At 39.3% G+C, this 25688-nt stretch overlaps 2 protein-coding genes across 5 annotated transcripts in view; both read right to left on the bottom strand.

The window, feature by feature from the left end:
• Nucleotides 1–405: 405 nt before the first annotated feature.
• On the bottom strand, nt 406–14970 carry stard5 (StAR related lipid transfer domain containing 5). 2 transcript variants are annotated; one of them, XM_085278532.1, is made up of 6 exons: nt 14514–14970; nt 11761–11810; nt 9952–10084; nt 6541–6658; nt 3785–3878; nt 406–3699 (listed from the first exon to the last, which is right to left on the bottom strand). In XM_085278532.1, exons 1-6 carry the CDS (start codon nt 14601–14603, stop codon nt 3549–3551), a joined length of 636 nt encoding a protein of 211 aa, XP_085134658.1. In that variant the 5' UTR covers nt 14604–14970; the 3' UTR covers nt 406–3548. The 2 variants fall into 2 exon arrangements, with proteins under 2 accessions (XP_085134658.1, XP_085134654.1); XM_085278528.1 differs by having other exon boundaries at nt 9952–11810; nt 14514–14609.
• A 400-nt stretch (nt 14971–15370) lies between these two features.
• The window catches only part of tmc3 (transmembrane channel like 3), a 44792-nt gene continuing 34474 nt past the window's right edge, over nt 15371–25688 (bottom strand). For all 3 annotated transcript variants that reach the window (XM_085278503.1, XM_085278510.1, XM_085278515.1), the window contains 6 exons: nt 23956–24066; nt 22774–22899; nt 22521–22599; nt 20742–20784; nt 18116–18389; nt 15371–16571 (listed from right to left, as the gene is read on the bottom strand). In XM_085278503.1, coding sequence (XP_085134629.1) covers nt 15569–16571; nt 18116–18389; nt 20742–20784; nt 22521–22599; nt 22774–22899; nt 23956–24066 — 1636 coding nt within the window. In that variant the 3' untranslated portion in view covers nt 15371–15568. The remainder of the gene's footprint in view (nt 16572–18115; nt 18390–20741; nt 20785–22520; nt 22600–22773; nt 22900–23955; nt 24067–25688) is intronic.

Raw genomic sequence — 25688 nt, 5'->3', positions numbered from 1 at the left:
TTATGAAGGAAATTCCAGGAGACAGCCAGAGAACTGGACAGGTCCTAACGCATCAACGGGACCATCATCTGCTTCTTTATTCAAGGAGAAGCAGGATGAGCACTGGAAGAGCCCTACACAAAAATGTCTTGGATACTGACATTCACACCAGCAGGCCAATGGTGTGAATGTCTTTGACAAAACAATCAATAGCAGATTTCACGAGGGTGGCCTCGAGGCACCACAGAGCCTGAATGTGTTGGAAAACGTGAGAGCTTGAAGAATAAAAAGTGCAGAAAAAAATGTTCTTGTATTCTGACATTTTCACTTGAAAAATATTTTCATAACTTTTTATGATATACAGTTACAGAAAAAATATTCACAAATGTGTTGATTGACGTTTTCACAAATATACTGAGAGCTGCATTCAAAGTTTACTCATATTCATTTATTTTTACTGATTACAACCACAACTCTGTGATTACAACCTCTCAAATCAGTGAATACAGTGGGGACTATTATACACGTGTCGGTTTGAACTTGGTTCATTAAAGTGTTGATAATTGTAGGTAATTGATCATAATGGGATTTTATTTGTCTATGCTGTCAGTTATGGTTCTTCGAAAGGAAATCCAAATTGGCAAAAATTGTCATAATGCTGAAGAAATAAAAATTCCTAATCCATGTGTTCCATCAATAGAATTTGAAGAAACAAAACACTATAAATTAATGTGAAGCTCCAGTAGCACTTTATAGTGTCACACTATTAAGCATTAGCCTATTAGCAAGTACTTATTTTTTTATATGTAATTAATCCTCCCTAGTATGTGGTTTTGTATACGGACACCGTGTACAGCAATCACTGACACTACATTACTGCTAGCAATAATCATAGTCATGGTCATATTCATAATAACATAGCTATATTTATAAATGGCATAATACAGTGTAATGCAATGTAAAAGGTGAATTAAGCTCTTGCTAATACCTTGATAATGCTTAGTATGACACTATTATGCATTATTATTAAGTGCTAGCAAAGTCCCCCACTCTGTCTTGAAAATGAAATTAGATTAAATTAAGATTAAAATCAGTGCACTTCCATTCAGAAACGTACGTTTGTCTTTAGGATTTACAAACTGTAACCCCTCCCCGTAAAAAACCCCAAAACACTGCAAATAGACTACTGTAGTTTCTACAGATTCAATTGAATGTTTGCTTACTTGTTAAAACAGAAAAAGATGAAATAAGCTCTTACCCATATTCAGCTATCCTCCATAATGGGTCAGCCAATCAGAACAAAACTTTGTCCAAATATCACGACGCGTACAGCGTTTATTAACATCAGTGATTTTTATCTCTTATATTCATCTTATAAATACCACTTATTTTTATTTTCTGTCTCACTTTCATTTCATCATTATGTTTGTTTCACGTGTGACGTTTACCGTACCTTGCCTATACTTCACCGTCACCGAAAATTTCCTTTTTCTTTTGAATTGGGTTGTAACAGTTTGATATCTTAAGCCAGTTACACAGCAGTTATTCTTATCATTCTGTCTTACACATGCAGTTACCTCATGCCACTTAAAATAGTTAATTTTCAAAACTTTTTACATCAAATCTGTCAGTCGTAGTTTTATAAATTGGTATAAAATTGACAACAACAAAAAAGAAAAACCTTTTTAGGTTTTCCTAAATGAAATATAATTGATTTGGTCATTACTGAACCAGTCTACCAAAGTTCCACTGAATGGAAACTGTGCTTCAGAAAACACAGCCATGAAAGTCACAGGAAGACGCTTCTGCTCAGGTGAACAGCATTAAAAATATCCAATTTAAAGGCATTTTAGGTTCGCCAGAAGGAAAAAAAAAAGTTTTGCTTACAAGGGCTCCCCACGAATTCCAATGTATACTTCATCGTTTTAGTATAACTGATAAAAGAGGTAGATATTCATCGTTTGCAGGTGAACAAAACCACAGGAATTCAAGTACAACACGAACAAGCAGGTAAAATAAGTATAGAAAATGTCACTCATTTTTTAAGTAAATATTTGAAACAGTGCTACTGTCATGAAATTCTAACAGATGTCAGTAACAGCCCATCCAATCCACACATGCAAAGAAATCAAACCATAGATGTCAAAAAATGATGTGTAAGTATTGAACATGGTTACTGAAATTTATCCAGAAGCCTTTGTTGGTGATGGCAGCTTCAAGATGAAGAACTATGCATTGCTGGGAGTTGTGGCCCACTCTTCCCCATAAACAGTCTTTAAGCAGCAGATTCTTATCAAGAATGTCTCCGTACATTCCCCACACATCCTTCATTTACTTATGTGAAGCATGCCAGCACCCTAAGCTGAAAACACAGCCCCACACCTTGATGTTCCTGTCACCAAACTTCACCGTTGGTATAGCGTTTCTTGGATAATATGATGATGATAATAATTTGATAATTTTCCATAATTTCCTTCGGGATTAATAAAGTATTCTGATTCTGATGATCTCTATTATGGCATCAAACAGTTCAGTTTTGGTCTCATCTGAACAGACTTTATTCTCCCAGCATTTGTTTAAAAGTTCAGCAAACTTTAAACGTATTTCAACATGCTTTTTATTCAGCAATGAAGTTACGCATGGTGAACATGGATACAGGCCATGGGGGTGGAGTGCATTCATTTTTTCTTTGAAATAACAGTACCTACTGATCCAGGTGTTTCTGTAGCTTTCTACAAGTGGTCCTTCACTGCTGGAAAACTCCTCTGATTATTCTTTTCACTCCTCTGTCTGAAATGTTGCAGGAATCACCTGGTTGTGGCTGGTTTTTGGTCAGATTATGGTCCCAACAGTGCTCACTGGAACCTTCAGTATTTTAAAACCTCCTCTGTAACCAGTGCCATCAGTATCGTTTGCAACAATAAAGTTGCTGCAGAGCATCATGAGATTCTTGTGTGACACCTTGGTAATGTTACTTTTTATAAGCCATCAGGTGGGACTGAACAAGCTCATATTAATTTGCACTGAGTGGCAGGATTGCGTTCTAATTACTGATGGATTTCAGTTGCAGTCATGACTTTCTTCACGTGTTTAACCTCTGCCCCTTTTTGTTATTATAAATAACTTTATGAACCTCTATGGTTTGATTTCTTTGCATGTGTGGATTAACTGGGTTGTTACACACATAGTAAAAATTTAAGGGTCAATAGGAACTTTAGAAATATATTTACTTGAAACATCGGTGATGTGTTTCATACTTCTTTTACCAGCTGTAAATGTGAGGTATGAAGTTAAAACCAATAAACGATATCAGCATACGTTGACTAAGAGCCGTGCAATGTGCATGTTTACTATACACGCAAGTAAGAAGAGGAAATGTCTAATGCCACACTATTCTCATAAAAAAGGAATGTTTTTCATGCTTTTAACACGTGTACAAATACGTCTATGTTCATGTGATCATCTGATAATCTGAGCTTGTTCGTTACTGTTGACTTAGACTGTTAAAAATGGCATGAACATCTGAACTACTCGTGAGCAGCCCTCAGGCAGGAATTCAACTCTTTGTGTCAAAAGTCCTTGAGTGATTTAACAGACTTGGCCAGGTTGCTGTAGAACTCCGCCATGCTGGAGGGGAAGAATGAGTCAACCACAGAGCGAGGGAGGTAGCCTCCTAGGTCGGTTTGGAAAAAAGTCAGCACCTGGGTTTTGTTGGGCTCTCTGGAAAAAACAAGGGGGAAAAAGAGAGAAACTTTTAACACACACACAAACACACACAAATGAAATGCATTGTTTAGTTACTCACCCTGAGACGGGGACACAGATGCAACCACAGGGATGGTTGAATCCTCTCACGTAGCCAGACTGGGGAGCGCAGCTCGGGTGAATTGTATTGGTAGCTTTTTGATATCACACAAAAGATACAAGCACATAACCATATGAGTCTATTTATACCGGTCCATGTGAGAATAAATCAAAGATTCATAACGTTTTTGAGAATATTAGATTGTAACAATGTAAACGTGCACTTTAACCTCATCACAATAAAAATGCTATTGCATGTCTCACGCATATGAACAGTAACCAGCATATTTTGCATCAGTTTGTTGCATTGTAGTTCCTAACGCTCCACTGATCACTGAAACTGATGGCGTCTTCAGAACAGGCAAATGCTTCTGATAATATAGTGATTTTACCTCAGTTATTTTCTTCTATACCTTTCTCTGACGAATGTCCTATTCATTTATTTATTATGTCTGTTTTTGACCAGGACATGTCCTTCAACGCACATATTAAACAAATATGTAAGACTGCGTTCTTCCATTTGCGCAACATCTCTAAAGTTAGAAATATCCTGTCTCAGAGTGACGCTGAAAATCTAGTTCATGCATTTATTACTTCCAGGCTGGACGACTGTAATTCATTATTATCAGGAAGTCCAAAAAACTCCCTGAAAAGCCTTCAGCTAATCCAAAATGCTGCAGCAAGAGTCCTGACAGGGACTAGAAAGAGAGAGCATATTTCTCCTGTTTTGGCTTCCTGTTAAATCCAGAATTCAAAATCCTGCTCCTCACATACAAGGTCTTAAATAATCAGGCCCCATCTTATCTTAATGACCTTGTAGCACCATATAACCCCATCGCTGTCCCTGTCATGTGCTTCCTGTTTTTTGATAGTTCTGTTCTGTGCTCAGCTTCTGTCCCCGTCTCGTCTGCCTGATTATTTCCAGCTGTGTTTCCCTCCAGTCTCCCATTCCCTGATTTCTCTGTTGTGCATTTTAGTCCTCTGTCTTCGCCTGCTCGTTGTCGCGTCGTACCCTCAATATGCTGTTTTTCCTTCTGTGCTCCTTGTAGTTTCTAGCTCTGGTTTCCAGTGTCTTAGTGTATATATTTACGTTGGTATTTCTAGTTCCCTGTTTTCAGGTTGTTTTCTGTATGAAGAGTTTTACAGCCAAAATAAAGCTGCCTTCTTCAGTTCTCTCCTTCAATGTCCGTGAGTCCTGCATTTGGTCCAATCTCCTGCCTGCCACACAGCGATTCACGACAAAAACTGAATTGACTTTATGGCCAGGGAGTAGGTCAGCTGCTTTAATCATCCAGTTACAGCCAGTATTTTCAACTCCACTGTTATCATGTCTTTTACAATAAAGTCGACATTTGTGATATCACTGTCAGGGAGAAAGTGTCCCAGACTGTTCATGCGCTGCATTGTGCAGGTAAAAGTCAACTGTGCATTGCATATGGACAGCACTGCTTAAAATAATAAAAAATGATTCATAAAGTTAGTTGTCTTTGCGTATACCACTCTGCTTCTTTGTCATACATCTTTACATCACCAAGTGTCGTCGTCTTTAGAACTTGGGCTGTCTGTCAGAGTGCTGTCGTACTGCTCTCACTTTACGAGCGTACTGGTGTATACGGCTGCAGCAGCCCAAACGGCACACACACTGCTCCTGGCTGCTCCTCCTAAGGCTGTTTTATGCTCACCGTGTTGCTTGTGTCACATGGCGATTTTCACATCACATCCTGCGTTGCAAGACATCATTTTTGTGGCACGTCGGCCGGTCTTGCACCATTTATTTATTTATTTTTTTGCAGCCTGGTGCGTTGAAGAGAAGTGTACGATCATGCAGGTTTTTTTAACCACCGTTTTCAGAGATACACTGACACACAGAGGAAGATGTTGCAACCATTTACAAATTTGAGTTTGTGGAAGGAACTTTGCAAAAAGCAACCACTTGACAAAGTCCTGGCTTCTGGTTTTGACTTCTTCTCGACTTTATCAGCAAGTATGATGCAATATTATCTGAGTGGCGATACCTATCATTTAGGAGAAAACTGCAGCGTCTTCTTGTGCCTTATCAGCGGGTATAAATGACTGCATCTGTGTGATGACTGTGGGGCGGCGAGCGAAGCAACCACTGCAGAGGGTATATGGGCACCTTAAAGGCCACAGTATACTCGCTGTAATGGTCGCGTTGCCCTCTGCCGAAACCTCATTTCACAGACACTTGTATTTATACCCACCATTACGCTGCAGAAAGCTGCTGCGGTATATAACAATATAGGTATAACCATAAGTGTCGCTACTCAGACAGTATCACCACATAAGCTTTGATATGTTGTTATGGCCGAGGCTCGGGCCTCCATCTGTGTATCTGTACGTCTCTGAGCTTCTTTGCTAAAATGTAACTAAAATGGTGCAAAAAACCCTTCAAGATCAATCACTCGTTTCTTCAACCCAGCTTACAAAAACTGAGAGGTGGACGACATGTTGAGTGGCACCGTAAACTGTGTGCCTCAAACTAACCTGACTTGGCTCTGACTCTAACCACATGATTGGGTCAGCACGGTGCTGAAGCAGCCAGCGCTGTTCGTTTCTGTGCAAGTTTACAGGCGATCAGATAATTATTTCTCCCACGATTTATCCCAATCATCATAACATCTCAAAGAGCCATGGAAGTAAAAACGGTGCTTAAGTGCGCATCACAATCAACCTTAGAGAGTAAAAAAAGACAGAAGTACAAGAAGAGTGAGAGACAAACATTGAGTCATTACGCACCATTTGAAGAAATGCTGCCATCTTCGTATTGCTTAATTAAAATAACATCTACAAAGTCTCGTGGTGCTATGATGCCCATAGCTGCAGAGGGCGTGACTGTTCGGCAGATCGAGATGTCCTGCACAAGAGTGGACGACAAGGGGACGTACTCAATAAAGCTTAACAAAGAACAAATATGATCCACATTTTGATATCAGTTCATCCAGAAAGTATCCGCAGTGTTTATCATGTTTATCATGGTTCAACCTTATTCCAAAATGAATTAAAGTATTTTTTACCCCTAACCTCCACACACAACATCCTATAATGACAAAGTCAAAAAGTTTGCTTGAAATTATTGCAAATTTACTCAACCCTCTGTTTGCCAACCCTGCTCCATCTGAGATGTTAAGTCTAATTGTTGAATGTTGCCATTGTGTTTCTTAAATTTGTACAGTCTTAGTTCAAGCAGTAGGATCAAAGCTTTGATCCTGACCACCTCTCCAACCACTCTGTGCTGGGGGAGGTTTTATTGTAGATACATCCTATCTGAAAGATCTGTTTCTTTTGATGTAAACTTCCTGGGTTTACGACCCTTTGGTCAGCAGGAGGTCTCACGCGCACACACACACACACACACACTCTTACACAAGTCCACACATATACATAAAATGCTTTGTCTTAGAACCAAGGGGGCGTGGCTTTGTTCTGACGTGTTTTGTGTGAACTGTCTCCCAATAAAAGGTAGCAGGAGGTGGTCAGATCTGGGGGTCACTTTCGTGGTGGACACAGACGAGGCCTCCCTTGTGCAAATAATCGATCGATCGACTGTCTTGTTTTCTTCATGATGAATAAGTCTCTAGAATTAGCGGGACTTGTGGAAACACAGACCCAACATGAACATTTGCCAGTGTTCCTATGCTCAAGCATTCCTCTCAGTCACACCAGTTATCAGTAGCTCTCCTCTAAATCCGTGCACCTGGTAACCAACTGGATTAGGATACAGTGGTCTGGAAAAGTAGGCCCCGAATAGAGCAACCTGTAAGAAGCAGTTAACTATGAGTAAAATCACATACACCTTTGGATTCTGTGTTTGATTCTGTCATTTTTGACTAAAATGAAAGATGATTCACTAATAGCAAACTGACACACAGATAAACTCTGTATCACCTGTAGACATTAAGCACTTTTACCCTCTCTCAGATGTAATGAGAGGTAAACCAGAAGCACTTCAATATCTTTCAGTCCCACCTGTCTCTTGACGGTTGACCAGGTGATGAGCGTGCCATGTTTCCTCCAGATATGACATTTAGCATTCAGACCAAAGAGTTAAATCTTTGTTTCATCGTATCAGAGAATCTTGTTTCTCTAATCCGAGTCTTTCAGGTGCCTTTTGGCAAACTCCAGCTGTCATATGCCTTTTACAAACAAGTGGCTTTCATTCTCTCTCCACATAGCAATGCTGGAGAGTGAGTGGACTGTCACCTCCTTGACTAAGGATCAGATTGCTCTAGGAAGATAACTGGTGGTCCCAAAGTTCTTCCATGTACAGATGATGAAGATCACTGTGCTCACTGGGACTTTCAATGCTGCAGATTTCTTCCTGTACGCTTCTCCAGATCTGTGCCTTCATACAATCCTGTCTTGAAGGTCTACAGACAATTCCTTGGATTTTATGACTCGGTTTGTGCTCTGACATAGACTGCCAGAGGATCTTAGATAGATGTGTTCGTTTCCAAATCACGTCCAATTAACTGAACATGTCACAGGTGGAGATCTAAAAAATGATCAGTGGGAACAGGATGCACCCGAGCTCAGTTGTACCTGTCACGGCAAAGACTGTTAAGTTACTTTTGTTTTTCTATTTTTAATAAACTTGCAAGAATTTCAAGCCAACATTTTTATTTTATTTTCTTTTACATTTCATCATTATGGGGTGTTGTGTGTAGAACTCTGAGGTGAAAAATACATTTAAGCCATTGTGGAGTGCGGCTGTAATGTGAGCAAATGTGGAACAAGTGAAGCGCATAAGCACTTAAAACTGCACCAGGCAAGAATTTCATTTTAAAATAAAGTAAGTGACTTTTCCTAATTGGTCCAATTTATCAGTTTTCATTAACAGACAAACACGTAACCATGGCAAGAGATGTGAGAAGTGCTTTCATTCATACTACTTATTAATAGATGCTGGTTAATATAAGATTTCCAAATAGTTTTGAGGAAAGCAAAAACAAAACAAAACACAAAAAACTGATGCAGCTTTAAATAAAATTAAAAATTGAATGACTTGATGGAACTTTAAAGAATGTGAGGGGAAAACTACAGTGGGGCAAAAAATGATTTGATCCCAACTGCATTTATAAGTTTATTCACAAAGAAATGAACAGTTCCTAATTTTTCTGGTGGTTTCATTTTAATGAAGAGAGAGACAGAATAGTTACTCAGAAATGCAGAGAAACAACACATTACATAAAAGTTGGAAACTGATCTGCTTGTTATTGAGGGGAAAAAGTATTTGATCCAAGCAAACACGACTTTGTAGTGAAACTCTTCCTGGTTGCCAGGTTTGCATGCATCTCAGGACGGGCTTTGGCCCACTCCTCTAGAAACTCTCTAAATTTGAAGTTTCAACTCGTTCCAGACTTTCTATATGAAAACGGGTCTGGAGACTGGCTGAGCCAATCTATGACCAAGTGCGTTTTGTGTTAAGTCGCTCCTTTATTGCCATTGCAGTATGTTTTGGATCACCGTCATTCTGGATGACTCATTTTATGGTACACAGACCTGTCCATTGGCCCCTCAATACAGTCAAACTGTCCTGTACCCTTAGCAGAAAAACAGTCCCAAAGCATAATGCGAACAATGCTGTTCTAGATGTCATGGTCCCCTAATCTGTCTTAATCATTAACAAGTTTCTCCCATGTAGCTGTGAACTGGTCCAGCACCTTTCTCATGATTTACCCATGAGGCAAGATCTTGCATGGACTCCCGACTAAGAGAGACTTGTTGTCATTTTATATTTCTTCCATTTCCAAATATTTGCACCAACAGGTGTCATTTTCATCGATCTCATTTCATCAACACGTTGAGATCAGTAGTATGTTGTTGGATGACTAATCTGTGGGAGACTGAATTCTGATTGATCAAATACTTATCTCAGTGAAATTCAAAGGCATGCAAATCAATTTATAACCTTTATGTGATGTGTTTTTCTGGATTTTTGGTTGATATTCAGTCTCTTGTTATTAAAGAAAACTACTGTAAATTGAAAAAAAAAAAACCAAAAAACATTTGTTTTTGTGCAAACTTCAGCTTGGGATCAAATAAGTATTTCCCCCAGTGTACATGAAAACTCTATGGTTAAATAAATAATAATAATGAAAATAATCACAAAACATTGTTTGAACAGAAAGGAGACAAAAAATAACACACCTCTGTAATTTGTTCCAGAACCTCAAACCTTTTGACATTGTTGTCCCATTTGACTCTGAGTCCATTGGGCACCGGTTTAAGACATTCCCACACTTTTTCAGGAGTGCCGTTGACAATCCCGTCACCCTTATAACTGCCAGTGTAATCAGATAATGGCACATAGTGAGGAGAGAAGATTATGAAGGCAGGACTACCACACTGTTGTATAAGAAAACAATTTGACCTACGCACACAGATAACAGAAGCAAAACATTCTGTTAGAAATGCCACTTGCAAAAACATTCGCATGCAGGTGATGCACTGAGCATTATTAAAGCTCTGCATTTAAGTATGTAAAGTGGACTCACTAGCTTTTCTGAAAACTGCAATGGCTCCAAACTGATTCCTTTAAATAGGAGCTATGAAATGATCAATTTAAAAAAAAGATATCTAATTAGAGAGCAGCCCATTTTTACCCTCAGTGTCTTTCCTGAGTGCAGTTTTTCCTCCCACTGTAACCAGTTTCTGGCTTAAAGAGGATTATTGGATCATTTTGTAGGGTCTTTACTTTATGTTGTAAAGAACATTGAAACAACTGTTGTTGTACACTTGTGCTACACGAATAAAAGAACTCAGCATAATAATACACTCTGATTTATGCAATGCAGTTCAGCTATATGCCAATTTTTAGGTTCATATCGTCATCAGACATTAGGATAAGTAATAATGATCTGCTGTAACTTTACAAGCTTTCATTATGAGGCCAGTGTAATGAAATAATTTATATTCTACACATATTTAAGCTCCTAAGACCCAAACTCTTTCATTTCGTTTTTCATTTCTCTTTGGGACCTGATGAATGTAAAAACAAAGAATTAGATGTTTTGGCTTTTTTTAATATTTGTTTCTGAGAAAGATGAGATCCACATATGAGGACATTCGCTTTAAATTTCAAAAGAACAGTGGTAGTTTTATGTCCTCGTGCGTGGATATCAGGCCCCAGAGCAAAACTTTGTATTTTGGCCTAGACAACCCAAACTGTGATGTCCACATATGTGCACGCCAGGTCCTAGCTCTGCCCTCAAAAACAGACACAGATGTAAAACTTGTCTATGTAGCTGGACTTAAGAAATAAACGTGCTTTAAAAACTTGAATCACTTAACGCCATCTTGTGGCAGAACAGAATGTGACATCATTGGGTTTGTTGGCTGGTTGCAGTCAACAGACTTGCACTGGTTTCTGTTAGCTAACTAGTAACATAACTGATAACTTGGTGGAAAATAAGAACACTAAAACTAAAAATCAGTCCCAGAGGGTCACTTTTGTGCTGCCCCTGGCAGTAACAAGGAGTTAGTTTTATCTTAAGAAACTGAGTATATGCTGTCCACTATCTGTGTCTCTTAACCAGTAAATGGGTTCCTTATCGTTTGGCCAGCTGCACTGAAAAGGGAATTTCCACCATGAACTGGTAGATTCCCCTTGATACCTGCACTTTAAAGTCAAGAACACACACTACTCTATTTTTTTTATCTGAGTTAAAGTAGAAGTTGAATAAAATCCTCCACAGATAAATGTATGATTACAATTACTGATGAACAGAAGTGCAAAGAACCAATATTCCAGGAACCCCAACAAGCACAAACGTTTTTCTGAGGCATTTCTGCTTTGACATGTTTAAGAAGTCACTATTATCCTTATGTCTGTTTTTATTCTTGCACCTGCACAGCAATGTTTTCTCCAGAAAAGCACTAATCTGTATATTTGATGCGTGCTTAATACTTCAGGAAACCAATAGTGCAAAAGAAGTGAAAAAAGGACAGATTCCTCACAGATTCCCCGGGAACTCAGACGAGGGTCGCCACGACACAATGACATCGTTCTGCCAAAGAAAACGGAACAATAACTGTGAACAGCATTTGGTTATACTGGACCGTGTCAGGTCTGTTGAAAACCTATGCAGAGAAATTTGCATGAAAAGAGTTACACATGTATATGATACACAAGTGTGTAAGATTTACAAATGTGCACAGTGATTTGTGTGTGACCTTTGGGTACACACAAATGTGTGCTTCAATTCACATACAAAAAAAAACAATTTTACAAATGTGTCCATCCAAACTTGATGCACACATTTAAAATAAACAGCGATCATCTGTGTGCAACTTTTTTAATTGGAGTTGCACAAATCGAATCATTTTTCTTTTTAAAAGCTTCTTGTGCATACATGTGTCTAAAATACATGAGATCCACAAATGTATGTTATGTTCAAGTCCCACAGGAAAACTGTGACATCTGGGCTTCCACTCTGTTCCCGTTTCATTTTCTAAATAAACAGACCAGTTCATCAACCCTCTATTAGAAAACATAGATTTACAAGTTACAAACCCCACAAATACATTAACCTCTAAAGGTTAATGTTCTTCAGTCAGCGCGTAGCTGCAGATGGGGGAACACTACGGTTGAATATCCCTGTGGCTCATCCTCTGAACTAGGTATATGCAAACGAATCTCTGTATATTTGAATATGGATAAACCAGGTAGTGTGGAACACTTTGATGTTGATCCTACTCTTCTTGGATAACAGCAGGCTAACACTGATATCAGCTTAATAACTAATGATGAAGTTTGTCATCTGAATTCATCACTAAGTTAAACGTTTTCTGCTCTCAGCTAGCATCAGCTTAAATAAACCCTGCAGATGATGATGAATTTCTACCAGTAGACTTACCCACCAGAGACTGCTAGCAATCTGCCAGGTCTCTCCTAGCAGAGAGATTTACCTCAGTGTTACAAATGCATACATGTAAGATTTACGCATGATAAATGGACTGGTTCTTATGTAGCATGTTTTCTCTTTTTTTCTATATTTAACAACTTTCTATCTAACATTCACGCACATTCACACATCGATGTGCATCAGAGAATTTGGGGTTAGCATCTTGTCCAAGGATATTTGGCATGCACCTTGGAGCAGCCAGGTATCGAACTGCCAAGCTTTCGATTAACAGATGACCTGCTCCTGACCTATAGTCATGTACTGTACAGTGTACAGTGATTTCTGTCTAACTTTTGAGGACTCACAAATTCCAATCCACATACAAATACAAAGCAATTTGACAGATGTGTAAATCCAAACCTGAATTGTGATCATTTAACCTCAATTTTTAACTTTTATACAAATGTCTAAAAATAGAAGTAACAACTCACTTACAAAACCTTAAATGGATGTGCATGAATCGCCTGCTACTAGGAAACCATGACATCTGGACTTCCTCTGTATTCCTGTTTTTTTCTTTTGAATTTTTGTTAAATAAAGTAGAATGTCACCGCCTGCCAGAAAACAGAATTAATTTTGATTCGGCAGGCTCCTAACTGAGAGATGTGACCTGGAAGTATCTGTGTGGCAGCCTTAACAAGAGCTGTTCCAATTCTCCAAATAATAAAGAAAGGAGTTTCAATGCTTCCATTAGCAGAGGGTACACTGGACCATCCTTTATGAAAAGGTGGGAGAGAACAGTGTCCCATAATTCATTGCAACAGACATAATAAACAATTGCTCAGATCACGGAAGTCATAGCATAAATTCCTGATATATTTAGAGTTTTTAACAACAGTTTGTTAAAGTCACAGCTGAACTCTGAACATCACGTTGGTGGAATAAAAACTGCTTGTTGAGTTGTTTCTCCATCAGCTGAAGATTATGATTTACATTCACTGATAAAAATGTGCTTAACGTTCTGTATAATCAGTGTTCATTGGTAACGCACTTTAATGTAGTTTTAGTCTTAGGATTTATTTTTTACTTCAGTACAAGTCAGCTGGGATCAGTGATGGATGGAGGGGATTTTACTGCAGTTACAGAAACTCTTAGCAGGGAGGAGGAAAGAAGTTCCACTAAATGACAAAAGAAAAATATGAGAAAATAAGATTGATCTCATTTTATAGATATGGGACAGATTTACTATGTGAGGCAAATTACTGTCATGTCGCAATTGCAGGATGATCTAACAATGCACTGTAACTTCTGTACAGAGATGCAGGTAGTTCACTTCAGTGAAAACCAGCATTGTGACGGGAGAATGTGAATTAGAGACTCAAAAATTCAATGCAAACTAAATTGCGTCTCTGAGAACAGCGAGGCAATTCAGATAAATGAGGCTGAAGGAGAATCGATATAAGAAATAAAATTCACAGAGTACTGTGCAAAGGGTTCAGAGGATTGGGACTCAGTACAGATTTATCCAGAGGAGAGCTGCAGTAGGAACGCTTCCATACTATAAACCTACCTGTGTGAACAGCTGACCTGTACGAGTACGGAAAGTCCGGACTCCGGTACTGACAAACCACCAATATGTATTCTAGTCAGTAGTAAAACACACGTTTTACATCTCTGTGGTGAATGAGTGGGATGCAAAATGTTATTAGCGAAGCTTTCAAGTTAGAAATCCCAAACTAACGTTTGTGAACTTTGAACTACCGACGCGGGCCACGTCAGTTAACCCACTAGACCAGAGAACAGCATGTATCTGGAAAACGTAGGGAAATAGTGTTGAGCTCATATGAGGATGTAAGAAACATTTACCGATTTCTTGCAGACTTTCCATCCAGACTCATCCTTCCTGTAGCTCATCAAGCAGTCGGCCACTGCTTTCGCTTTATGTTCAAAATCCATTTTTGGGAATAACAATTAATGTTGCTCACCTAATCCAAACGAGACTGATTAAATAGCTGACGGGAAACACAAAACTGAAGTCACGCTGGATCTTAACAATACAAGTCAGGTCCAGCGGCTAAAAGTACCTAACGAAGGCTAGAAACGCAAACCCTGGTCAGGTTAGTGTGGACCACCGCTACAAAGCTAGCGTTAGCCAGAATGAATGAGACGAGCTGCGCAGCGGCCGCATCGCGGAGCAACTATCTTCCATTGGCTTAGGGTGGTGTGACTTTTGTCCCTGCCTGATTCAAAGCATCAAAATTGTAATTTTGCACAATTAATTTCCCCAAAGTACAAACAAAGCACCGGAATCAGTTACTGAGATATCGCGTCATCAAAAACAATAAACTTCCGGTAGCTTTCAAAACAAAACACCTTTAAACCTTATTTAATTACTTTTCATTCATTCATTCATTAAACGTTAACAAATAGATTTCAGTGAACTTTTAGAAAACGTGATTCCAGTATTCCCATGATAAAAAGCCCAGTGGCTTTTAATAAAGTGATATACTTTTGATTTAGGGAGAGCAAGCTCACATCTATCATATTTTGAAGTCCCTCAGTCCTCATAGAAATTTCTCCAGCTTCACACGCACCCGTGAACACCCTCTTCCGTGATTACAGCAAATTAAGCTGGGTATTTTTAGTCAGCTCGGATACAATTTTATCTATCCATCTATAATAAAAGGCAACCAAATGTAATTATTTAAGTTGTTTATGTTTTTATTGCTGATGTTACACAAGTAGACACATTCTTCTATTGTTCTTTGCACTTCCACAATAGCTAGTGCAATTATTTAACAGCATCAAAAGGATATGGAATCACACAAACACAGAAAGGAAATGACATTTTTGTGTGCTTTCAGTGCAGAGTGTCAGTTAATGCCTAATGCTACATATATTATTTAACAGAAACCAACATTTCAAACATTGGAGCAGACCAGATCATTTGATTCAGTGATTTTTAGATCAAAGCTGGTTTTGGATTTCTTTTTGGCCATTTGTCCTTGCCTGGCTCCAGACTTCAAATAGCGCTCCTTGTTGTGGATAACCTGAATATACTGGTCATTGCTGCTATTCTGCTGGTCACTGCTAGAGGCCAGGGAAGCTGAGTCTGACTCAGTCTGCACATTCTCCAGCTTTTGCTTTGTCTTGGACTTCACATGAGGCTCAACATGTCTGGCCCGAGTTTGAGACAGATACTGTCTTCTCGGGGAATGAATGTGACATCTGGTTTGCAGAAGAAGAGGGTCAACTACTCTCACATTAGCCTGTGACTCAGAGTGTGACTCTTCATCTCCACAGGCTATTTCTCCTACTCCATTCTCCTCTTCATCTACGTCTTGAGCCCCATATCTTCCTTGAGCTGTGTGGTTTTCTTTAGATATAGTTATGTAGGTTTCTAGACGGTCACCAATGTAGAAATGTGCTGGCTGTTGGAGGTTAGACGGTGAGCGGGCCCGATGAGTTTTCCCTAGTGACATCTTTCTCCTGCCTTTCCCTTGGTCTTCCTCCTCATCCTCTTCACTTGGATGTTGCTGTGATGCGTGGGACTGGTAAGGACGTGGTTTACTGTGAGCATTGCGTGGTGTGTAGCGTCTGACATTACGTGGGTACAGTTCCATGATCTCTGTGGGTTCCTCCATGAAATAATGGCGTGGGATCCGTGTGGCTGAGCGCAGCAACTTTTTCCTGGGTTCATGCTCATTGACAATCACATAGCGGGTGGTGTGACCACGGCGTCCTCTATAACTCTGTGCAGTAATGATCCCAGCAGCTTCAACTGGATGAACAGAATGTACAGTCTTCCTGCACAAGGGGTCAGAGTGAATGCTGTCAGAACAGTGAGGTGGAGAATTGTATACCATGTGATGGTAGGACTTGGATCTGCAGGTACCACTAGGACCACCAAGAAAAGGTGGAGGCCTATAATGAAAAAGGACAACAATAACAATCAGCTTTTGTGTTACAGCAGATTACATTTCGTTGTTTTCCATGGATTACAAATGTCAGTGCTCTCCACAGAACACTAGTGTTGTCGAACAGGGGAAAATGATACTGTCTTTACATATCTCTGCCCCCTGATAAAATGCTGATTAAGGATTATTTAGCTGCAAATTGGGGCTGAACGTTTAATCCTTGTTATATCAAAATCAAGAGGCACTTGATTGGCAGCCGTTTGTAGTCAATGATTGACTAAAGCCTGGAACCCATGGACGATCAGTTTGGCAGCATTTCGTCGAATCTGCGTAGTATAACTCAGTTCCCTTTGCCACAATACAAACTTTGTCTCTACCATGTTTGACAGATAATTTAGCATGTTGTGGATCACGAGCTGTTCCTTTTCTCTGCCACACATTTCTCTTCTCGTCATTTTGGTACTAGTTAATCTTGTTCATCTGTCAAACATTTTTTTTTCAGAAATATGTTCACTCTGTTAGATGTTTTCTGGAGAAGTCCTGGCCCTCTTGTTCTGGTGTAACCAGTGGCTTGCACCTTGTTGTAAACCCTCTTTAATTTTGGTGTCTCTTGCCTTGAGAGTGTTCTTGACTTAGCTAGACGTTATGCTTTTGTTTTTCTAAACCATGGAAATCATTTTGTCATTGTTCACTTTCATTGTCTTCCTGTGGCCTTTCAAGTTTCTTGGTGTTGTGAGTGCCTTCATTCTTATTTGATTGTACCAAAGTGTTGATTTGACCACCCCTAAACTTTTGGAGTTCTTTCTAATATTTGTATTTTGTTTTATCGGCCCAGTGATAGTCTCCTGTCTTTGGCCCTCATATTTAAAATACAGTTAAAAGCTTTGAAATAATTTGAAATTCACTACTATGGTGTACAGAGGCAAAACTATAAAAGAATTGTGTCAATGTCCAAATACTTTGGGGCCTGATATATACATATTATTAATAGTATCTCTATATACATGTTAATAAGCTGACTTTAGGGGATGTGGAAGAGGCAGAGACACATACTAGCAGGATGCCATAGTCATGACTTAATGTTTTATGTCTTTGCATGAAAAATTATAGACCTATTTTTTTAGATTATAGTGAAATCTATACAGATTACAGATTTACATAATGGGCAGCATGAGAGAAGTTCACTTCTGAAATGTCATAAGTTAGAAATAACAGTTAATCTTTTAAATATGTATAAAAGAAACTATTTGAATTGCTTGATCATTTTTAATTTACGTTTTTTTCGTTACCAATATTTTAAAGTGGACATCAAAAAGAAACTTTCTCAACAGGCTGTATATGTTTTACCAGGTTTGACCAAGTCTGAGTTCTTCCATTGGCAAACTAGACTGAGACTTTATCAAAACATATCATTAGGCATCGCTCCTGGCTATAATTTCATAGTGAATATATGATACAGGAAATTTATAACACAGTTTCACTATATTCAGCCTTTAAGAGGTCCCCTAAAGTAAACCTGACTGGTTAAAGCAACATGTCAGTGTGTGAGACCTGTTAGGAATGTGCTCCAGCCAATGTTTGGGCAGTACGGTTACTGCTGGACTTCTGATAGATCCGGCCACACCTCCTCTGTTCAGGTCTCCTCTAGATACTGATTTCGTGATGGTGCGGATGCAATTCCCACGATGAACAGGGGATTCAAAGTTTGTGGTGCTGCTATTCTGACAGGGAGATGGGGTGTGGTTAGAGGACTCTTGGCTGGCGATGTTGTTTTCCTCATGATCTGACTTTTTGTCTGCAGCAGCCTCTGGAATCTGTAGTCTCGCTGTAGAAGAGCGATACAGTGGTGTGAAAAAGTGTCTGCCCTTCCTGATTTTGTATGTTTGTCACACTAAAATGTTTCAAATCATCACACAAATTTAAAAATTAGACAAAGATAACACAAGTAAACACAAAATGCAGTTTCTAAATGAAGGTGTTTATTATTAAGGGTAAAAAAATATCCATACCTGTATGGCCCTGTGTGAAAAAGTTAAGCCCTTAACCTAATAATGGGTTGGGCCAGCAGTCAGCTGGGCCTTTATTGATGCCTTGGGACTTGCTGTGATAAATGGAACCATGATTTCTGCAAGTTTTGAAAAGTCCAGCAGCGAGTCCATGGCGTAGAACAGCGGTGTCCAACTCCAGACCTCAAGGGCCGGTGTCCTGCAGGTTTTAGATGTGTCCTTAATCCAACGCAGCTGATTTGAATGGCTAAATTACCTCCTCAACATGTCTTTGGCTGTATCCCAATCCAGGGTCTGCAGCCTTAAAGGCCGCATTTTAAGGCCGATTACGTCACAGCAACGCGACGAAGGCTGTCCCAATTCAAAGGCTGCTCGAAATGCGGCCCTCAAATGCGTCCTTCATTTCACTGAATGTTAAGGATGTGGCGGTGCAGACTTTGTGGCCCAACATATCCCAGACTGCATAGCGCGGCGGTGTGTGTGGATAATTTTGCCAGAAAAAGAGGGCCGGCCGAAGAGTAAACTTTCAAAAGTAAGTACTGAATATTATGTCACTTATTTACGTGCGAGTGTTTAATAACGAAGAACATGAAAACATTACTGTTGGCCACATGTCGGCAAAGTTATGTGACATTAGTGACATTTGGGCAGGGATAGCTCAGTAGGTAGAGTGGTGGCCCCATGATCGGAAGGTCGGGGGTTCAACTCCACTGAACGGCTACCCTGAGGTACCCCTGAGCAAGGTACCGTCCCTACACACTGCTCCCCGGGCGCTGCACTGGTGGCTGCCCACTACTTCACTGGGTGAATGGGTTAAATGCAGAGGAACTATTTCCTTATGGGGGACTAACACGCACACTTTACTTTACACTTTGTACTAACTTGGTTTTAAAGCCTTTACTTTAAAATAAACGCCGTTCAATAGCTGAGCTTAATCTCACAGAGAATGTGATGATTCTATGGATATTTAAAGTCAGCACTGAGACAAATTTAGTAATGCCAACATATTAAAAGAACAATATTTGTCTCTCATATATATAACACAGTTATATATACAGTGTCAAAGAAACCTGTCTTTGAGTGAAGATTTAAGGTGACAGGAAATATAAATGATATAAATAAATGCAGCTTGAATCTTTACTGAAGCTCAGTATTTGAAACAGAGTCATTCACTGCTGTGATAACTAATAATGATTAATATAATAACTATCATATTGGCCATATTATATTTACATTACCAAAGTAAGATGACTTTAGTCTCATGAACAACATGAGCTAATTGTTATTTACTAGCTAATCTTAAAATGACTGTTCAGTACAAAAATGAAGCCCAACAATCATGTTTTACAGTCGTGTGGTCTCAGCCTCAGATACTTATCACATCACACAAAGCTCATGTAGAAACAAATGAACAAAATATGTTCTACTCCGTTTCTGTCAAACAAAGCTGTATGAAACGTTTCCCGCTTTTAGTATAACGGTTGATAGGCAACCTGGGCAGCGCGAGGGAGGCTAGACCGTCCCATTTCACAAGCCTCTCACTTCCAGCCTTAGCGGTCTTTGAGTACGTGGCCCTTGAGGACCGTTAAGGCTGCAGACCCTGAATTGGGATACAGCCTTTAAGTTCTCCAGAGGTGATGAACTAATCCTTTGATTCGGGTGTGTTGACCCAGTATGAGATCTAAACCTGCAGGACACGGGTCCCTGAGGTCTGGAGTTGGACACCCCTGGCTTAGAAAAAAACAAAATGAAGACTTTGGACAGGCCTAGTTAAAGTGCTGACCTGAACATGACTGAGATGCTGTGGCATGACCTTAAAAAGACGGTTCATGTCGAAAACTCTCCAAAGTGTCTGAATTACAACGATTATGCAAAGATGAGGGGGCCAAAATTCCTCCACAGTGCTGTAAAAGACTCGTTGTCAGTTATGGCAAACATGTGATTGCTGCTGAGGGTGGCCCAACTCGTTATTAGGTTTAGGGGGTAATCACTTTTTCACACATTGGATTTTTTTCCCCTTAAAAATAAACACCTTTAGAAACTGTATTTTGTGTTTACTTGTGTTTTATTTTTAATATTTTTATTTGTTTTATGATCTGAAACATTTAAGGGTGACAAAAATACAAAAAAAGGTCATCAATAAGGGGGCAAACATAGAAGACGAGAGATACCTGCAGCCATCTGGAAGACTTTCTTCTTGTCTTCAGTGCGCTCCTGAGAAGGTTTGAAAAAACACTGACTTCAGACGCACACCATTATACTATCATTATGTAATGGCCAGTTTAAGGCTGCACTATATATACGCAGTGACATGACAAAGTATTTGCTCCCTCCCTTCTTTTGCATATGTGTGAGACTTAAATGTTTTAGGTCAAACAAATTGTAATACTGGCAACCTGAGTAAATACAAAACACAAATGTGTACAGACAGTATTTATGTTTACAAAATTAAAAATGATAAACATTTCCACTCCCCCTGTGTGTGGTCTTCATCCTTCTAGCTAAGGCCCTCTAACAGAGACCTGGGAGGTTGACGGTCCTTCACAATATCTTTGTTCCTTCCCAACTGAGGGTACTGCTCCTTGTGGCTGTTTATCTTGTAGTCAAATATCTCGCCAATGATATGTTTACTGCCTGAATTGACACCAAAAAAGCCTGAATGCTGCACACATCAGAATCAGAATCAGAAAGACTTTATTTATCCCCAAGGGGCAATTAAGAGGATACTTAATTATGGATACTAGGGTGCTTGGCACTTTAAAAGGCTAACAGTGTACTTAATGGGACTTTGGAAGACAAAGTCAAAGACAATTACAGAGGTCACCATCAAGTGTGGGCATACCAAGGTGATGCCCACTTCTGGATAGGCCTCAACCCTCTAAAGCAGTTTATCAGTAGGATTGGATAGGAATATATATTTAGGTCTGGAGTGACCATCAGCCATCTCCTGTACAAAGAAATTATGATGTACACCAGGAGATCCACTTCAGCATCTACTGTGAGGACATCGTGATTTTATTCGAACTGGATAAGTTTGGTTGAAAACAGAGGAAAGGTGATGCAGACTATTAAGCCAGAAAGGAGAATAGCAGATACAGTACAAGTGCCTGGGTATCCCACAGGCCAGTGGGAACCATGATAAAGATGCAAAAAGGTCAGGCACAGCCAAATACCTCCAGAAGGTAAGATAGGTGCTGAGAAGGCAGCTAAACAGTAAGAATAGGATCCATGCCATCAGTAGAGATTCCCTACCAGTTATCTGAATAAAAAGCTAGCTAAAAGAGGAGACGGATGCCGCTAATGTGAAGATACAAACATTCCTCATAATGTCCATCCAATCCACATGAAGTCCAGGACCTTGAGGCTCTATGAGCAGTAAAAAGAGCGAGTGAGGATTAGTGACTATCAAAGTCACCATCCAGGATATAGCATAGAACATATGCAAATAGATCAGGCCCATCAAGACAGACAGTGATGCAGAACAGGACCAGGAACCATTATAGATGACCAAGCTTATGCATGGGATGTACCTTTGAAAGGCGGAGGAAGTGGCTGACATGAACAAATCCCACAGTTGCTGGGAAAAGCTGGCTTAAAGGACAGCACAGAGGGATGGTGGTGGTAGATCCACAGGAAGAATCTACTACAGACAACAGGACCCAAGTTAGGGTCTGCAAAAGGTACTTGAGAGACAATCCAGCAGATAGTAGCTTCCAGCAGATCCCAGGCACAACATCAGATGTCTATGTCCAGAAGGACCCAGTTCCAGGAAAGATACCATATGTTTAAAATGCTATCTGGAAAATCATTTGTTCTGTTAAATAGCACTTGGGAAATTTTTGACAAAAACTTTAAATTTCATAGAGGGGCTAATAACTTTGTCCTCATCTGTAAATGCCTTTCTCGCTCTTATTTTTATGTGAAAAAATGCTGAAAGTGATTCAACTTACAGTCTGGAGCTGCATCCTTAGCTGGTTGTTGGTGAATTTGAGGGATCTGGCGATAGACTGGAGATAGTATATCAGCATGCTGAAACACAGTTGAACAATTCACAAGTCATGTAGGATACAGATGTTTGCGTATTTGCATATTGTGAGTGTATGTGTATATGTGTGTGTGAGAGAGAATTAGAGAGAAATTGTGAGTGAGAGAGCGCATGTATACGTGACAGATATATGCAATATGTGTCGTGTGCAGCCTCACAACAGCAGCAGCAGTGCTGGCAGTACGACGACAGGACTGGTGATGTAACTTATTACTTTACTGAACCACACCGGGAAGTCAGTGGCCACTGTCTCAGAGATGATGTCGTAAATCTTCTCTTGACCACTGAAACACAAATTTAAGCATTTTTCTTTGTCTGAACACTGAAACACAACCACACAAGAAGGGGAAAAACAAAAGAGCTGCTAACTTCCACATCGATGGAAGCAAAAATAATGCTGAATAAAATATATACAGCTGCATGACAACATATATTGCCATCCAGTTGACAACTTCAGGGAAGGCTTTGCTTATTTCAGCAAGACAGTCCAGAACATTCTGCGTCCATTTCAATAGTATAGCTCCAAAAGGGACAACAATGGGCATCGCTTTCAAACTGCAGCAACTCGTTCCAACAAGGAGACACAACACAGAAGGAAATGGAGATGTTTCCTACTGTTTTAATGTGTATCTGGCAATGGAGTTTAATCAACATTTCATATGAATTGAATGATATTTTTCAATTTCAGTTATTTAACATGATCTTTCTGAAGTATTTAAATATAGTCTTTAAATGGTATGAAAATTACTACATTTAGATTTTATTTAAATACCCTACCAGCCTTTTTGGAAACAGGATTTGACTTTGTATACTATGCAAAGAAAGATCTTTTCCAAACTATGATGCTACGCTCGTAAATTAAAATATGTCCCGTTTCAAAACACACATAAATATGTATTGTGCAGGCTGAGGATGGAAGACACCAAAATTGGGAATTCTCTAAAATATGCATATATCCCTCATTGGTACATGTGGTAAAACATCCACTTCTGTCTTACATTCTCAGCACAGTAAATAAAAAAAGGGAATCTGTTCATTAAAAACAAGAAACAGTCAGAGGCTTGCTTCCCTGAGCAGTATTTACTTTAGGGAAATAGTATTGTATTTTGCCTGCATTATCACTTTGACCTTTAGGTCAATTTATTGACCTTTGGGAGAGGTCAGAGGTGAAACGTGACACGATATTCAAAATCTTTATACAGTGCGTTCTACTGTATATGTTGACACCAAAATTCCAAGAGTCATAGTTTCCATAAAGTCTTTTGTCAGTTTCTCACCAATAAATTGTTAAGTTGACCTTGAAGGTCTCGATGGATGTAAGATAAATTTTAATTCCTTACCTGAAAGGTCCGCAGTGTTGTGATGGTCTGTATCTCACTATAGCAAAGATGGTGGGCAGCATACACAAAAACAGCATGAAAAGCAGCATAGCCAGGTAGAAGTTGTTTGACCTAAAAAAGCAACGTGAGAACATGGATGTGTTGATATGATTCATTTTTACATTACTGTCTTTCCTTCATGCTCCTGAGCAGTTCAGTAGAAAATTACAATTCATGTGAATCAACTTAGCAGAAGTATCCCAGAGTATATCTGCAAATATGCTCTAAACAGTTTGTCATCTTCAAAAGGTGAACATTTTTTTCTTTGTTTTTTCTGTGTATCTGACCACATATCTGTAACATCTAACTGAAAATTGACAAAGTAACTAGATTAAGTGTTGTGACTATTCTACTTGCCAAAATACACTGCTCAATAAATAAATAAACTAAGGAAGATTTTTCATCAAAGTATAGCATCGAGTCACTTGAACTTCTGGGATCTTAATCTGATCAGCTAAGTAGCAGTAGGCGTTATTACAGGAGAGCTGACAGGGCTGTAAAAGGTCCCGACCTATCAGCAGAGCTAGAATCTGTTCCTTTGTGCAACGAGTAACAGGATAAGCACTGTTCCCTTTTTGAGCAATAAAGATCATAGAAAAAAATATTCTGACAAATCTTGAACGAATGGTGAATCATGAGTGGCTGCTAAGTCCAAATAATACTCAGGCAGTGTTTACTCATGACAGGATCATTTCTTAAAACACACCAAATAGTGTGTGGTGCTTAAATCTAACTAGCAAGTGAGACTGTCTAAATTTTTTCATGTCTTGACTTTGACTGGCCTCTCTAAAGTCTTCTTTTTTATAGTCATTCAGAGGTGGACTTGCTGGTGTATTTCGGATCATTGTCCAACTGCAGAACTGAAGTGTGCTTCAGCTGGCGGTCAAAAAGAGATGGCCAGATATTCTCCTGCAGGAAGTTTGGTAGACAGCAGAATTCATGTATGTTTGGATTTGTTCCCCCTTAATAATAAACACCTTCATTCAGAAGCTGCATTTTGTGTTTACTTGTGTTATCTTTGTCTAATATTTAAATTTGTTTGATGATCTGAAAATTTTAAATGTGACAGATACAAAATATAGTGTCGCGAAATCAATCAATGCAGAGCAGTGTCACAAACCACGGAGGCCCCAGAAAAGTGGAATCAAACGATGAGTTTATTAACAGCCCGGAGAAAACATCAACATGTGTCTTCTGACCAAAATACATGTTGTGGATACTTATAAAGCAGTGGGGTACAAGGCCCCCCATTGCGTCAATGACAGATTAAAATAGGTTCCAGACATTAGTCACAGTTAATCGTACATCTTTAATAGCTATAAGCAGACATAGAACTTCTCTTTTCTATAACACCTTCCATACAAGGTAATAAACTTCAAGCCCTCAGGGTCTCTGAGGCTAATTATTGACTCTGGTCGTCTGTTACCAAGTAGAGTAAAATATAGTAAGACACCAAATGAGTTAAGGCCTCAGGCCGGACACATTATATGTATTATATGTACTGTAAGCATGCATTGCAGCTATCCTTCTATGTTCTAGTTTCCCTCAGCATGGATCACCTGGACAGTCACGCCAGTGAAGCTTAAGACCCTTAATGAACCGAACATCAACTCAAAATAAGCACAGATATGCAATGTGTGTAAAATACTTCTAACCGTACTTGTAATAAAAGTTAACATAATGGAAGGATCCTC

The sequence above is a fragment of the Mchenga conophoros genome, linkage group LG1, assembly GCF_057382185.1.
Source record: "Mchenga conophoros isolate Kocher_MC1m ecotype Shallow Benthic linkage group LG1, M_conophoros_male_GT1.1, whole genome shotgun sequence".
NCBI lineage: Eukaryota > Metazoa > Chordata > Actinopteri > Cichliformes > Cichlidae > Mchenga > Mchenga conophoros.
The sequence above is the reverse complement of the archived record's forward strand: the minus strand, read 5'-3'. Positions and strand labels throughout refer to the sequence as shown.

Bases quoted from the DNA above. Each gene is read 5' to 3' on its own strand.
- stard5 (XM_085278528.1), bottom strand. From the start codon at position 10,275: ATGCAGAGCTTTAATAATGCTCAGTGCATCACCTGCATGCGAATGTTT. The intron at 6,659-9,951 runs GTGTGTTATTTT...ACTCTTGTGCAG, and splicing joins TTCTGGAACAAATTACAGAG to GACATCTCGATCTGCCGAAC. The intron at 3,700-3,784 runs GTGAGTAACTAA...TGTTTTTTCCAG, and splicing joins ATCTGTGTCCCCGTCTCAGG to AGAGCCCAACAAAACCCAGG.